This window comes from Sardina pilchardus, chromosome 2 (assembly GCF_963854185.1).
Source record: "Sardina pilchardus chromosome 2, fSarPil1.1, whole genome shotgun sequence".
In the NCBI taxonomy this organism is placed as follows: Eukaryota; Metazoa; Chordata; class Actinopteri; order Clupeiformes; family Clupeidae; genus Sardina; species Sardina pilchardus.
The window spans coordinates 31,312,481-31,329,947 of NC_084995.1; the positions used below are offsets into that span (position 1 = coordinate 31,312,481).

A 17,467-nucleotide genomic window follows, 5' to 3' on the forward strand; every position below is an offset into this window, starting at 1 on the left:
CGTATCACATATCTGGTGTCAGATGTGGGGGCTGAAATGCTGGTCTAATTTTCAGGAGGATCAAGAAGAAACAATAGGATGTAGCTACTGACCTAATGTAAACTCACAGAAAAATGAGACCTCAAGCTAGGCTAAAAGATAGCTTTGCTGAAGCATACACAAATGAATGAGCTGTTCAATAGCAAATAGCCTTCTATTGTCAGCAAAACAGCACACTTGTGCATGCTACAGTAACCATCATACTGACATGCCAGCAGCAGTTGTGTATTTGAACAGTAGCAGAAAATTGCTGAATTACCTGGGGCTTGTTACAGTACATAGCATTCTTTCTTTAACCAACCCGTAGTCAAACAACAAATAAAACACATTTTTCCAGAAGTCAAACTGCTTTGCATTATTTCACTAGCATCTGGTCCAACCATCACCACATTGGGATTTCACATTGTAGGGAGAATCCACTGTCTTATCTTGGTGGCATAATCTGGTACATGTCATGTACACAAAGCGTAACTCTGACAAACAGAATGTCCTTGATTTTATGCCTACAAATTCCAAAACCACCACAGAGGAAAAAACATCCAGTCTCAGCTGAACGCAGTGTTTATATGAAAATCACAGTTAACATTATACATTAACACATCTTTGGCATTTGTGGCTGTAACCTCAGTGTCTCTTGCATCTTCAGTGAGCTCCCCTATACCAATGCGCATCACATCTGAGTTAGTCTGGAGTCTGACACGCATTGAACTTTCTGAAGGTGACATCAAACCCATGCCTCTATGGGCCTACTGAAATATTCATGAGTCTAGACCTCAAGCAGCTATATTATGTGTGGCACATCACGAGGACAGGAGAACTTTTCCCCATTTATTAAAAAGCGAAACCCTGCCAAGGGGACGACGTCTTACAAAGTTATCTTGTTCAGCTCATTCAGGTTATGAGTTTGTCCGGGGTATTTCATAACTTTACGTACGCGCATTGATCGTGCCCACTACAGTATGTCTAGTGGGACAAAACATTCATAAAAAATTAAATGATATGCCTGTCTGTGCATTATAGTGTGTCTGCAAAACACCATGCATCATTTATACGACCATGGCGTCCTTCTCTACAAAGACTTCCTTTCATTCCCGTTTCACATCTACAGTATATACATACAGCACTAACACTGTACTTTCCACATACTGTATGTGGTGTGCTAAGCAAAGATAATAAGCCAGAACAAATCATACAAAACCGTTCATACAAATCTGAACATTGTGTGAGTGTGGCGTGCATGTGTGAGGATGCTGCTGTGAGCGAGGGCACAGACATGCATCAGTGTGGTCACTGCTGGAGAGGCGCGGGGACAGGGCTGCGCTGGGGGAGTGACTTACTGCATATGGAGTCGGCCTCGTCTGACCCGTCTGGACACTCGGGCTCTCCATCACAGCGCCAGCGGCCGGACACGCAGTGGCCGTTCTGACAGGCGAAGTCTGTGGGCGCACACGTTTTCCTCGCTGCAGAAGAGACGGATGAAAGTGGGGGGAAAAAGGGACAAAGAGAGAGAGAGAGAGAGTGAAAGAGAGAGGGAGGGAGAGAGAGAAGACAGGGTGGGGAAGAAGGGAGGGAGATTTCAGACAAGATGAGAACATTCGTATTACAGCTCTTTAATGAATGAGACAATGGACAAAATAGATCTGAGAACTGAACTGTCAGAGGCCACGGCCGTGTAGCCATAGCAACGGACAGAGAAATATAGAAATCTCACGCAATCTCAACACATTGGATTCATTTACAATCAGTCATAGTATAGATAGGCGCGCAAGAGGGAACATACATCTCTGAGTGAGTGTGTGTGTGTGTGCATGCGCATCTGTGAATCTGTAGGATGGCTTAGTTTGATCAGTTGAGGCATCCGATACACTTCCCCTTCAGCAAAGCTAAGCTGAAAGCCCCAAAATGACAGAAAGACAATGGCAACAGAAACACCTGTAACCAAACTGTGTGTCTGTCTGACTGAGAGTGGTGCTCTGTCACCGTGACTGCGCCAACAACGCGCCACCTCAGCCGTCCCTCAGAACCCCGGCGGGGAGAGGAGAGCCCCTCTCTGGTGAGCCCGGCAGAGTAGACCCACTCTGGTTAGCTGTCAGCGGTATTAGGATACATGGCTCCTCTCTTCCTTCCCCTCTCCAGTTCAGACCGCAGTCAGAGCGTGAGGCCAACCAGGAGAGACACTTGAAATGTGCTACCTCGCCGCGCTAATGGGCTCACGCCTCAGCCACACAGCACACCGGCGCTCCCTCGCTCTCTCTTGCTTTCTCTCCCTCACTCTCTGTCTCTGTTTCTCTCTCTCTCCCTTTCTCTATTCCTCTCTCTCTCTGTCTCTCTCCCTTTCTCTGTTTCTCTCCCTCTCTCTCTTTCTCTGTTTCTCTCTCTCTCTCTCTCTCCCTTTCTCTGTTTCTCTCCCTCTCTCTCTTTCTCTGTTTCTCTCTCTCTCTGTTTCTCTCCCTTTCTCTGTCTCTCTCTCTCTCTGTGTCTCTCTCTCTCTCTGCTGCAGGCGTGTGATTGCCCCACTGCTTCACCTCTTATTGTCCTGCCAGCAGAGAACAGGCCATCACATCAGCATCTCATTTCTCTTCCTCCGCCGATGCAGCGAGCGCTCGTTTAGCGATCCCGCTGTCTTCTCCTCTCATCTTAATTACACGAGACTCCATGGCTGCTGTGGTTTTCTACACCCCTCCTCTTTGAAGATTGCCCGTGGGGGCCCTGCTATGTGTTGTTAAGGAGACGGTAATGTCTTCTTGCTCTGGTTTGCACTTGGAAAAAGAAAAGCTTTCAAAGTTTCAAGCACTCAATATTGTGTGAGCGCAAAGTGAGGGACCCAATTCATTCCAAAGTAAGGGTTAAATCGCTAGCCTGTGGCACCCTGTCCATAAACCAACATCACTGGCCTCTGACTCAGTTGATTAAATAGAGGGCAAAGCTGCCTGTCCATTGTGTGTGTGTGTGTGTGTGTGTGTGGCATGTGTGTGTGAGAGGCAGATATAGACAGAAAGAGAGAGATGGAGAGAGAGAGAGAGAGAGAGAGAGAGAGAGAGAGAGATCGGTGTGAATCATTCCTCCCGTCTATCGCACCACAAGCGGTGTTAGAAGTGGTGGCCTGGCTCAGGGCTCGTCTCCCCCGGTGACCCTGTACAGGATCTGAGCGCTCTCTGGCGCTAATTAACTCTGCCCAATTGGGCCATCTGTTTTAGAGCACGCATCCGCACTTTAATTAGAGCCGTGTTAGAGCGGAGAGGTCCCAGCGAGTCAGAGACGGCAGGCAGGAGAGGGTGATTGTGCAGTTTTGGTCCTATTATGCCAGTCTAACTGTAATGCAAATGTCTCTTTTGTGTTTCATAGAGTGCCTGTGCCGCTCGTTCAGCTGAATACAGAAAGGAGAAAGAGCGTATTATTGGGAGAACAAATGGAAAGAAGGAAAACAAAAGGAAAGCATCCAGAACTGAAGACTGAGATGGTTAGAGTGAGGGTGCTTTTGTTGAGACGGGTCCGTACGTACAAAGTATGCTGTAACAGGTGCCATACAAAACAGGTCAAAGAGAGAAGGGGATGGTCTGCACACTGTATATGGGCTACAACAAATACTTTATTTATTCTTAAAAGGCAACATTTTCGATCTATTGGGATCTATTGAGATGGAACATTGCCTGACGGATGCTGGTATCAGCCGCAGTCAGAAGCGGAATACAGTTGGAAGTTAGAAGAACAGCTACAGAAAGAGAGAGAGAGAGAGAGAGAGAGAGAGTGAGTGGGGGGGGGCACAACACAACTGTGGCTTCACCATGTAAGTGTTATGCACATGCAACTAATACATGATGTAAAATGTGCCCTGCCTGGTCACTGCACACATTCACTGCATTCATAGTACTATTCATACCATTATACTCATATCCCACATGAAGGCAACAGAGTAGAACGCAGTGAAAAGCAGGACCCCATTCAGCAGCAACATGCACAATATATCCCCCTTCAGCAGCCAAGGCCAAGGAGCCACTAAAGAGAAGATTAACATTTTCTTCCCAATTCCATCATTGAAATTAAATAGCCTGCATTTGGGAAATGAAATCACATTAGTGTGCAGCTCGCTCTGAAGATCCCAGGCTTCGGCTAGCAAAGAGTTTACAGCAATCACTGCTCTCCGCTACTGAGAAATCCCCAGCAAGACCCACATGATACAGCAGCTTCCTTCAGCGTTGCGAGCGAAACGTCTCTAAATCCCTCTTTCATTAACGAAAGGATGAATGGCTCCTCTACAGACGCAGGATTGTCTGGCGGCAACCGTATACCGATCAACATGGCGTCCGCATGCAGCCGGGGATATATGTCAGTGGAGCAGTGTTAGCAGAGCCTCGCACTCCCTCAGACAGGCCTTCTCGTATCGTAACGCTATAACTCAGAGGGAACGGATTACCATTTAATAAACAGATACAAGAGGCAATCTGGCCTGCTTGTGCTTGTGCCAGTTTGCATTATACGTTCATTAAGACCTCCTCGTGCCCATCCTCCCTTACTTTGTTTGATCTTCCCCCTTCCACTGCACTCCGTACCCCAGTATGAGATGCAAAGTTCATGTACCAAACACGCCTCTTACAAAACGCTCACTGAGATCAGAGATCAGCGCTCAGCTAAAAACGTTGCTGAAACGTAATCTTGAATTCCATTCACGCAAGAGTGTGAAATCAACTCCTGAGGAGGAGAAAATAAAATGCTCATTTAATTATTTTGCCTTTGTAGCCCACACAACATGCAGTGATACATCAGGGCCGTGAGAGAAGGAAATCGATAGGAGGTGGGAAAGGGGATCTTAGAGTCACTGCTGATGGTCTTGGCCACAGCTGAACATGCCTCCTGCAGCAGCAGCAGCAGAGGGGAGTAATCACACGAGGACGTTTTCATGGCCTGCAGGGTGACATGGCTAATAACGAACGCAATCCAATAATGTGTTTTGAGGGAATTCCTTATATTTTCTGGGAGGAGCAGTCTATAGTAACATCACATGCTTAAGAGAGGGGGAGGGAGGAATGGAGAAAGATGCTAAGCAGGAAAAACATGACCCAAGGGGAATGAAACTCAGAAGAGATACTCCACAAATATGTTCAACCATGAAAAGTAAATACCATAGACAGTATATATAAGACTGTAGGTCTATATATACAGTCTATGGCAAATACAGTATGTGTACATTCCACTATTGCCTGGGTCTTTCAGCAATGTTTGACAACTGGTGTTAGTTGTTGCTACAAACATTTGGTATGATCTCAACACTCAGATCAACGTTCTCTCAAATGTAAATCTCCTTATCTGAGAGTCTGGTTGCCCTGGCATATCAAAAATTAATCGTACTTGTAGCATAGCCACTCATCTGATGTTAGCCTGAGGAAAATGACATGTTGTGAGGAGAACAATTTCACCATTTCAGGCTGGCAGAGTGCATCCGCACTAAAACAATGAACCTGAAAATGTAGGCCACTTTTGACAAAATTGCAGCTCTTACAAAAAAAAGTGTCAGATGGAGAAACACACAAACAAGCATCTAAAATGAACAACAAACAAAAAAGAGTGCGTGCGTGTGTGCGCCTGTGAGTGCATGCTTTCTATCTGTATCTATAAAACAAGTGATATATAACAGACATATGCAGCTCATGCTCACACACACACACACACACACACACTCCCTCTCTCTCTCTCTCTCTCTCACACACACACACACATAGGTTTTGAGCATTTAGGGGCAGATTGCTTCATAGGCCCTTTGATGTGAGCTGAGGTGATTAGTGGAGCGTGCGGGCGCCATACTGCTCCTCTCGCCTGCGCCGGGCAGGGCTAATTATTACCCAACACTTGGGAGCACACATCATCATAGCTCTGGATTTCTGAGGTCTGACCTGGCAACGCGAAACCTCATCACACACATACTAATGCTATTACAGCGGGCCGAGCAGACAAGACGCTGGCTGTGGGCCAACAGCATAGAAATACAGATGTTAAATATACCGTACAGGTGCTGGGCTGGCCAGAGATTCCAGATGCTGCCCACAGATATGAAGGCTAATTGGGTACTTCTGTGTGCGTCTGCGCTTTTTTTGGGGGGGTAGCCCATGTCTGCTTTCCAAGGCCGGAAAACAGTGAGCTCCTCTAATGCACACTTTGGCACCTTTCACTATAAATGCTCTTTCTGTGAAAGAGCGCCTTGGGCATTAACACAGTTTAATATGTGTGAAAATGCACTTCTCGAGCCTAAGGGAGTTGCCAGCTGTCAAAGGTACCAAGACTAGCCGAGATCTAAGGAACATCCATTAGCCGTCGGGCTAGCAGGCACACACTTTCCGCCGCCGGCAAATGTGCTAATGCCGCTAAGCTATAAATAAGCGAGGCGCTATGACCAGGAGCTCCTCGCTGCAATACTGATGTTTGAAAAGGAGGAGACCTAGATGGACACCTCCCTTCCTACTCCACTCGCTCCTCTGTTTGACCCGATCCAGGACAGATCTGTGATTGACATGGAAAACAAAACAACATCTACTGCATGTGCAATGGACCATATCCACATTAAATGGCCCTATCTAATTGTAATCAACATCACCATGGTAACAGCACTGATGATCTGCAACCAAATAAGGAAACAAACTTTCTGTAACCTTGATGTGCTCCTGTTGTCCCCCCACGCGCCCCCCCCCCCCCCCCCCCCCCATCTTTAATGGCCCCGTTGTGGGGCTGACGTCAAGGAGCAGAGTGACAAGAGGCTGCAGTGACGCTGCTGCTCACTGTGACGCCCCGGTGTGGGAGACGGAGACGGGAACTTCAACACCACCGGCAGCTGAGGTGGGCGCCAGCCAGGCAGGCCTGGGCCAATCCCCGCGCAGCTCCAGCCCTCTCCCTCCTTGAGGCAGGACTCGGGCACAGCTTTGATCATCCAGCACACGCCCCACAGGGGTCGGACAGCACGCAGCGTGGGTGTGTGTGTGGAGTAGGGGGGTTCAGGGGGGTTCAGTGGGTGGGTGTGGGTGGGAGGGAGGGAGGGAGGGAGGGAAGGAGTCCATCTGGCAGCACCCGCAGTCTTGCGCCCCCGTCGCTGGTGGCTCGTCCTCTCTCTCTCTCTCTCTCACTCTCACTCTCTTCCTCCCTCCCTCTGTCTTTCACGACGCAGAGGAGGCCAGGCCACAGAGTCGGTGCCAGTTCTCCTCGAGCTATTCGGTGATTCACCAAACCAGCAGCGTTTGGAGCGTGGGGGACAAGGGGATTTGTCAGGAGGATGGAGAATAAATGTGTCATCCCGGCATAGACCGTGAGCGCATAAAAAAAAAGGAGTGTTTCGGAACAAACAAAAGAAATAGGCGAAAGAAGGACAGAACTGGAGCTTGAAAACTCTTTGCGCGTATGCGTTGTCTTCTGTGTGTGAAGATTGCGTGCGCGACTGAGGGTGCATTTGTTTGTGATGGTGGTCCTCCTCTGCGCTAGCAGGGCTTTTGTGCACCTTTATTCTCTGCACAATGCGACAACAAGTGTAATGAAAACTTGCACTTGTATCCTCGCTGTACTCCCACTCGCTGGCAACATTCGTGCCCCCCCCTCTGCTCTAATCTCCACTATTATTCAGAGACCCACGCTGATGCTGCACAGAGAGGCCAGCAGCGTCATCCCCCGGGGACGGGGAGAGAGGACAGGGAGAGGAGAGGAGGAGACGAGGAGAGGAGAAGAGAAGAGAGGAGAGGAGAGGAGAGGAGAGGAGAGGAGAGGAGAAGAGAGGAGAGGAGAGGAGAGGAGAGGAGGGGAGGGGAGAGGAAAGGAGAGGAGGAGAGGAGAGAAGGGGAGAGGAGAGGAGAGGAGAGGAGAGGAGAGGAGAGAGAAGGGGAGAGAAGGGGAAAAGAGAGGAGAGGAGAGGAGAGGAGAGGAGAGGAGAGAGAAGGGGAGAGGAGAGGAGACGAGGAGAGAGGACAGGGAGAGGAGAGGAGGAGAGGAGGAGAGGAGAGGAGAGGAGAGAAGGGGAGAGGAGGAGAAGAGAGGAGAGGAGAGGAGAGAAGGGGAGAGGAGAGAGAAGGGGAGAGGAGAGGAGAGGAGAGGAGAGGAGAGAAGAGGAAAGGAGAGGAAAGGAGAGGACAGGGAGAGGAGAGGAGAGGAGAGGAGAGAAGGGGAGAGGAAAGGAGAGATGAGAAGAGGAGAGGAGAGGAGAGGAGAGAGAAGGGGAGAGGAGAGTAGAAGAGAGGACAGGGAGGGGGATACAAAGGGAATGGGGGAAGGAAAGGACAGGACAGGAGAGGAGAGGAGAGGGGAGGGAGAGAGAGGGAAGGAAAAGAAAGCCATGTGGGCCGATCAGGAAAAGAAAAGAAAAAAAAGCCTTTGTAGGTACAAAGAAATGTACAGTACAATGCTGTGCAGGAGTAACAGGAAGCATGTCTTAAAGGCACAAATAAAATGACTCATGATGCTACTGTGAGTAACACATCTACTGTACCATCACATCATTACCACCGTCATCATGACAACACGCGCAAATGTCAAAGCTTTTTCAAAATGATCCTTAATAGAACCACCACCACAACAAATACAAGCATCACAGACTCAAATAAACAATATCCTGTACAAGTATAACCATGTATCTGGTTGTCAGCTGTAGAGCAGTCCTTTGGGCAATCACATGGTGCTTGTCACTTCTTCATGTGTTAAAAGGGACAACTGCTATGCAATCAAACTGGTTCACATGCCAATATGGCCTGATTCAGATAGGTTTTCAGATTGGGTCAGAGAGAGAAAAATAACTGACCTTATTCAACAGTACTCATACATACATGCCTGCAGATGAGAGACATAAAAGCCAGGTAAATAACACGTGTGCTTAAACATTACTTTAAATCTTTAACATCAATACAGAACAGCAAAGCCATGATGCACCATGCACCTGCATGCGCCTTGTCATATGTCAACTGACATAAACTGTCATATATAGCCTGTATAATCTGTATTGCTATTCTATACTGTATTTTAGACCTGAACCAAACCTAGAATAAAATTTGGGTCCAAACACTCATTCGCAATCACAACAGCGAAATAAAATATAAGCAGCTTTCTTAAAGGCATTTGAAATCAATAGTCAAAACAGTGACATTTCTGGGAGGCTGCTGGATTACTGGCAGCATGCCACTGTGGGAGCATCAGAGCGTCATGCACTCTGATTACACTATCACCCACCCACACAGTGGAGGAGCGAGCCCATCTCAAACCCAGCGGTCGCCCGAGAGGAGCGATGGTGCTAGCGGTGGACGGGATGGGATGGGAGGGCACCAGTGCCCGCTGCCTGACCGTCTGTGACGACAGGCAGACCGGCTAACCTCCGTGTGCTGCAGGCAGGCTTCACCAGGCACCGCACGCTACTAAGCCTGGACGCGCTGCGTTTTCGCTAATCTCCCCACAGCGTCACTCTCGCTAATCGCAGATAATGGCGGGATTCAAACCGCGGAGGCCCTAATAACGACATTAGGCAGCAGGCTCAGGAGAGGAGGGCCGGGCCGAGAGGAAGAGCACTGACAGCTAAACACACTCCCTCCACTAAAGCCACCGAGAAGAACACGCAGATTTACACGCAGGCAGCTCGCCATCCTCCCAAGATGTTGGTCAAACACACAGGGTCAAACCACTGGATTAAGACTGGATTAAATTAGGGTCTTAATCTATCCAAGCAGATATGGGTCCGTCCATGACTTATGAGGTGCATGTACAGTCCATGAACATACTGTATTAGCAGTGCTGAGCACTTTGAATAACTGTAATTACTCTAAAGTTAATTTATGAATGAGAGGACGTTGAGCGATGCCCAATATCTGAAATGCAACTAGGAAGTATTAAAACGATGGAATTCTATAAATAAATAATGCCTCTAAAGATGTTTATATGTACCGAATGCTATGCAGGGCCTCAGCTGCTGAAGCAACCCAGTTCTCCGAGGTGCATAATGAGTGGGTAGGACGTAATACTGGGATGACTCGGCTCGCTCATGAATTCTTTATCGTGATCAGGGATTGACTCTGCACCATGTGCGCTCAAAGCGCAAGATCAAAACGACTTTATCTTCTCTCGGAGATGGAGAAGAGCATCAGCCATTCTTCCCTTTTTCAACTCGTCTTCAAACACACACACACAAACGCACGAAAAAACTTTGAGGGATGTTTAAATTTCTTCTTCCCTAAAGAGACATTTGAGCAGCAGGATGGCTCTTCTATTCCATCAGTTCTTTCCAGCTCCATCACCTTGTGGATCTGGTGCTGTCACTCTTTCCAGAACACACCTTATCTCTTTGCAGCATATGGGCTCGCATTGCACGCACGCACGCATGCGCACACACACACACACACACACACACACTGAGAGAGAGACCTTAGTTAAGCGTGGTGGGGGAATGGCCTCTGAGACCTAACTGCTTTGCTGGCCAGCTGTCATCACACAACAGTGGCAAGAGACTGCAGTAGGGAGGGACTCTCTGAGGGGCTTCTACATCCCAGCGAGAGACAGCTCACATGGGACAAGACAGGGCCCCCAGCCCAGCCCAGCCCAGCCCTGCCCTGCCCTGCCTCCCCACAGACTGGAGGGCCTCAGGGCCTTGGATCATGTCCTCCCCAGAGACCTCACGCTCTCCAGAGACCAGAGACCAGAGAGAGTCCAGAGTGTCAACAACGCTGCCCTCCCCTGGGCTACAGTGAACACGCACCCTTCATGTTAATTACGGGATGAGTTACTGAGGGGTGGGCGAGCACTACATGGCACATTACCTTGTCTGTGCACTCTCATCCAACCTCACACACCCCATACTGCGCGTCCACAAGCACCCCGATGATAATACTGGGCAGCTTCACGCTGTGAGTCCCACACTAGCACTGCTTAAGTCTGGATGGGATTGTGACAGACAAAGCAAGACCTTACTGCAGTCCTGACATTTCATCAACTGCATTTTTTCCGACAGTTTAATCCAGCTGTATCAGACAAAAGTTATCAAGGGGGTTATAATCCAATGTGAATTTTAATCCAGTGTAATGGACATCATCCTGGAATGGTCACTGGGTAAAATGCATGGGTCTACTATTTGTTCGAAAGTCAATTAGATTTTTCTAACACAAATACTGTAGCAATTCCCCTTTTCGTCAATTCACTATATCCATTTAGTGCTGCTGAGGGATATCCAATTATTTTGCTCCCAGTGAAAAGGGGCTTCCTACTACCTGTGACAACAAATATTATACAGAGCAAAAGTAGGCGTTCCGTTGTTTAAATCTGTCCCCAAAGACAAGCTATGCAACACTGGTTGCAGATCAGCCTGAACCAAAACTGACCAGGTATCATATAACATGCAGCTGAGAGAAGGATGCTGACAGGAGAACAGTTGCATAGTATGAGGCTATGAGCACACAACCATCAACACATAGCGTAGATGCACACAGTCACATAAGCAACATCAAACACATTTTAACATACAGTACACACCCATGTGTACACTCACACACACACACACGCACACGTGCACGCGCGCACACACACACACACTGAAAAACAATCACTGTGGTGTGCCCCCTAAGCTGGCGATGGAAGACATCTCCTCCCTACGTGGCCCTGCTTATGCACCCTAACAAAATAATCTGACATTGTTTTGATTACTGAATACATAAACAGGATTCACAGCAGCCTTGAGCACACACATTAAAACACATACACACTCTCCCACACACACAGACACAAATATGTGTGGGCACACACACACAGGCACGCACACGCACACACACATACACACACACACACACACACACACACACACACACACACACACACACACAGCATCAAAACCTCGTTCACGATCAAAAACATGCCACTGACAGATACTGTTCTTGAATTATCATATCTCCCACTTGTTTGCCACAGCAAATCCTAACTAACAGAGAGAAGGTCAGCACTAAGTGAAGACCTATTATCCTGAAAGAGATAGAGGATACACAACAACAAATACGACATGAGAGGACAATGTCTGCTCATTTCAAAGCTGGAAAGATTGTCATCTTGTGTTTGTACACCCCATTCGTCTACAAGACTTATCTATTTGGCATTGCCGTACTTATGAAAACATGTTGAAATGCTTACATGTTGAAGGGCTACCAACACACCTGCTGATTCTTCTATTGGAAACATCATTGATCTTGCATTTCAGTTCAGATGGTGAATAACCACCTCTCTGTCACACAATTGTTTGCGAGCTGTCACCTCTCTCAACCCTGGCCAGTCTTTGACAGTCCCCTACCCTCAACATGTCACCACCATCCTGTTTATCGGAATCAACTCTCCAACCATAACAATGAATAACTGCACCGGAGAAGACAGTTTCAGAAACATGACTGGAATCACAATCGACACCTCCTTAAACAGCTCCCACTTGATGGCCTCATTTCATTTAGCCACACCACTTTTACACGACTCTTAAGACACTGTTAATTCCAATTTGTAGTGGTGTGATCAGAGTGAAAGTCCCCTAGCAATATAAAATCATATCACAGCACTGCAGAGGAAAGTCCTATTAGTCATACACATTTCCATCCATTACCTGTAGATTGCAATTATGAAATTTAACATGTAATTTAATGTGACTACCATCTTGCAATGGAAAAGTTTGCTGGCTAAACACACACTAAACCCGGCTGTATGTGAAGCCCATCTACACATAATGATTCTATGCTGTAGCGTGTACATCCTATTAATTAGACAACGTGACTCTAACCTCTGTCCCTTGCACAATTAATCAAGGCAGTTGTTAGTCTGCATACCACTGCTGTGGTGTTGCCCACTGAGCCAGTGGCGTCATGCAATGCATTCCTCACAGAGAGGTTCTTGAAAACAAAACGTGTGTAACAACACGAGGAAGGCTTATTCACAATCCATTTCTGACGTTGCAGCGTACAATTCAATGTGACGGAGGGGGAGGGGTGGGGTGAACCAGGGCTGATGGGGTTTGGGTGGGGGGTGGGGGAAGGGGAAGACAGGATTGTGTGGGGGCGACAAATCCAGCCGAGAAATACACAAGGGATGTAAGGGTCATCTGCTTGTGTGCCGACAGTTGGTTGAGCTGACTGTCCGGTCAAAAAGCGCAACGGTTAAATGTTCACTGTTCTTTCACATTGTTAAGTAAAAAGGTGCCTTTGACTTATCGGTTGTGTTTCATAGTTATAGAATGAGAGCCTTCTCTGAACCCGCAGCATACAGAATAATGAAAAAATAAATCCTGCCCGAGTAATAAACCCTTGACATGGGCTAGCCCATCTCATTAGCTAAAACACCAATGGTCTCTGAAGGCTATTACATCCACCAACACACACAGACACATATTGCCCAAAACTTTCACCAGAGAATCTTGCTGGAATAATTACCTACTCATTTGGCAGTTAATCCACAGTCGATACAGAAATAAGCTGGGTGTTTCCTCCCCCCCAGGGAAACAGGTGTAATATGCCGTCAGCAGCGTGTGAGAGCGAAATTGAATCGAACAACAAAGGACGAGTGCGACGAGCCTATGAGGCCGCACGACACATAAATTATGTAACGGAACAAATGCTCCAAATGACCTGCTTTCTCTCCATGGCCTGAGGAGCATATGCAACTGGTCGCAGCGTCGGGTGCTCCAACTGCACTAGCACAGCCAAGGCCCTCTGCGGGCATTACCACATGTCAGTTTGTGTCTTCTTGGGTATGAGTACTGAATGTGTGCGTGTGTGTGTATGTGTATCTGTGTGTGTGTGTGTGTGTGTGAGAGAGAGAGAGGGAGAGAGAGAAAGTCATTGCTACAGAGGAAGAGTAAAAGTGAAATTGTGAGAAAGAGAAAAAGAGAGAATGGGACACCTAGGGACATCTAGGAGAGAGAGAGAGAGAGAGAGAGAGAGAGAGAGAGAGAGAGAGAGAGAGAGGAGGGAGGGAGAGAATGAACACATGCACATACACTGGGAATACGCTATGCATTCTTCTTGTGCTACAATTAACCGTGAGACAAAAGAGTGAGGCATGTTGATGGACTGAATCCCTGGATGGATTCCATTCCTTTTGTTTTTCTTTGTTTTTGCTCCAAATAAATGTAGGCCATGGGCGAAGAGAGACAGTAGGGGGTAGTGGAGGGGGGGATCCTGTCAGGCTGCTGCACCTGTATCTGTCCCCACATTTATTAACACGCCATCAAATATCCTTCCAATTTTGTGACTACTGTATCTTCTCTAGATGATCACAAACTTGGACGTGATGGGAATGCTTGTCTGGGCGAGTTCAACAGTCAATTGAGCAGCACTGGCCAGGTGAGCGATGGCGCTCCACCACTCTCCTGTTCCATTATTAAAACTGACTGTTTATCTCGCTGTCTCAAAGGAAGCATAATAACTGAACAAAGGAAAACATAATAACCAGATGCTCAAAACATCCTCTCTCTCTATACAAACAAACATCTTAATATGTCTGTCACTGCCTCTTTATTGGGGTTCACATTATAGGCTACTTACGTTAAACAAACACCACCAAAGTGCTATAAGATTGTCCTTTGGATACGAACATACAACCTACACCTTTTTTTCTTTTCTTTTTTTAAGTAGAGGATGAAATGTGAGATTTTGCCACACAATAAGACAGGCATGCCATACAATGCAGATTTGTTTGTCTCAATCGCTTAGGCTACAGTAAAGTATCTAACCAGTGTATTTAATCAATTGCATTAATTACTTACGACAGTTCTCCTCGTCACTGTTATCCGAGCAGTCATCATCATCGTCGCACCTCCATATAGTTGGTATACACCTCTTATTATTGCACTGAAACTGTCCGTCCTCACACTCCTCCTCGGTTCCTGGGTTTGATACATAAAAATTAGTGCCTGGCCTTCAGGAAAATAAAAGGCTTACAGCATATAACTGAACGCACTCATGGCTCTACAACACACTATTTGACCAATACAACTGATAATCGATTCATAATTATATTCGGTTCTAAAAGGTTCACGTCTGATCAAATCAAGCTATTAGTTGGGCACACTGAGCTAGAATCAATTGTATCAATTGGCTGGACGGTCTTATGACAATAACTCAACTGTCCTCATGCATTATGCCATTTTAATCACGAATGGCCATATCGCTCTTGGGCTATTCAACAATTTTCTACAAGACCTCAAGATTTGTTGGGGGCAAATTTAATCATCAATTTGTATTTAATTTCCCGCAAAATGTATTTTCACAGAAACCGAAATACAAGCAAACTGATTCTGCACACAAACAACGCTGGCATCAATAGTAGTAATTAAAGGCTAGGCTATGAGGCACACGACAAATACATTAGCAGACTGCGTTTCTAATTCCTGTCTTTTTTTTGGAATTGCGAAAACAGGACCTACCTTTTGTTGAGTGAAGCTCCATGACTAACAAATGGAAAAATAGTAGTTTTCCGATTTCAGTCCACATCTCTAGACTACGGCGTTCATTCACAGACAAAGCAGGTCCGGATGCTTCCCTCTACAATGATGCGACGGTGGTACTTCACTGAATCCCTAACAGATTCACTGGCAATTTGAACCATTGGCGACATCATTTTGAGGGCGGGGTTTAGCGTAACGTAAGGCATGGGACTGATCTTGCTGATGATTGTAGGCAGTGAGTTCTGTTACATTTCAGTTTTGCAATTCGTTTTGCAATTCGTGGACAAAGATAGGCTCTTCTCAGACATTTAGGCTACCAATGCAAATTCAAACATTGTAGCCTACTATCTGTGACACTTGCCAAGATGCTGAGCGTAAAGAATGAATTGTCTGGAACTTGAGCGTCTAGACAAGGCTTTTTGACAAGACTCTATACGATTCTATTTGTGGGCATGTATTAACAGACAGCTAACAAAATTATGTAAGTTTTTAAAACAGAGGGGAATAGGCATAATTTCATAATGTAGAGGAAAATAATGGAATAATAAAATAGAAAAGAAAACATCCTAAGCAGTATAAACTTTCTTATGCCTATCTTTTACCAGAGGGAGAGAGAGAGAGAGAGATAGTGTGGGTGTGTGTGTGTGTGTGTGTGTGTGTGTGTGTGTGTGTGTGTGTGTGTGTGCATACTTGATAGATAGAGAGACGTCAAAGTTAAAATTGTTGCATTGCATGCAGAGAACACTAGGACACGTCACATGTCATGATGTGGGACAAGGAGCAATGTTGTCACTCAGATCCAGGCCACAACCACAGCTGACAGAATAATCAGTCATTTTAATAGAGGAAAGCTGAAGCGGAACCCAGCTCTCCCACACCCTGATGGGTTCTCTCACAGCCAGCCACAGCAGAGCAATTCAGACAGAACTTATTACACATGCACAGGACGTTCCAACATTGCATTAGCAGCACTGAAAACAAAAAAGCAGCACCAGCGTCTACCTCATTTCAGCCCATTATGTTTACTTATTGCACATCACAAACATGTTAGTCTCTCTAAATACAGTCATGCACTTGGCGATGAATGACAACAAAATTGCATCTCCAAAAGCAAATATATTGGATAATTCTGCTGGGATATTATTCTACAAAGGTTATTATATGCATTTTATGACCAGTATTTCCTATTGTCCCAGCATGAGTCTGTTTTTAAAGGTCAAGGGGGTGTTTTCGAAGGCCATTTTCTTCACAAAAACTCCAAAGACAGCCACTCAGTCAAGGGAATAAAATGTAACATGAATAACTGCAATAAATTACCACTATCAGATGGCAGATGAGATCAAGCATGATTATTGTTTTTTCATGGGAATTGAGACTGTGTTGATATGATTCTCTAAGAGCATATTCAATCCATTCGAGTTCTTCTGAGGTGAGGCATTATGAAAAGGGTCACAATCTTGCTCCAGATAACAGCAACATGGCAATAGGTGCACAGAGGCGTCAAGAAATTAAGTTTCCGGGAGTGCTGCTGTACTGTTGTCCCTTACAACAGTGCTTCGAAGCCACTGTTCAGTCCAATGTAATAGTCTCAACTGACCTCAACTGAAAAGTGTCATTTTGTAGACTAGAGCTATCGTACAGCCAAACTATGTTTTATGAATTCATAGAAAGACAAAGAAATCTGTCTCCTCAACCCCTTTGTTGTACTGTAACTGCTCACTTGATTATTGACAATAGGGCCCGTCTGAACATCAGCAGCATCCTCACAACCAGACCCCTCTTGCACTGTCCACCACACTTCCAAACCCTCTCCCTGATTGATATGGGTCCAACTCACCAACCCTATACTTCTAACATTTAACTTCTACAAGCTCCAAAACCATATAGATGCATTTTCACAATTAAAATGGATATAAAACACAAATGTGTCTGACTGGTTAATAACACGTTTAATACATTAGACATGAGAGCAAACATGTAGTGTTATCCTGCATTAATCAGTCTGTCAGCATGTAA

The 17,467-nt window shown here is 46.2% G+C and overlaps 1 protein-coding gene across 1 annotated transcript in view; it reads right to left on the reverse strand.

Annotated features, from left to right (window-relative positions):
- Positions 1–15,514, reverse strand: part of LOC134099160 (low-density lipoprotein receptor-related protein 8-like) — a 50,611-nt gene extending 35,097 nt beyond the window's left edge. Inside the window, exons 1-3 of the mRNA XM_062551955.1 lie at positions 15,431–15,514; positions 14,771–14,890; positions 1,377–1,499 (exon numbers count right to left, since the gene is read on the reverse strand). Coding sequence (XP_062407939.1) covers positions 1,377–1,499; positions 14,771–14,890; positions 15,431–15,497 — 310 coding nt within the window. The 5' untranslated portion in view covers positions 15,498–15,514. The remainder of the gene's footprint in view (positions 1–1,376; positions 1,500–14,770; positions 14,891–15,430) is intronic.
- Between the last annotated feature and the right edge of the window lie 1,953 nt (positions 15,515–17,467).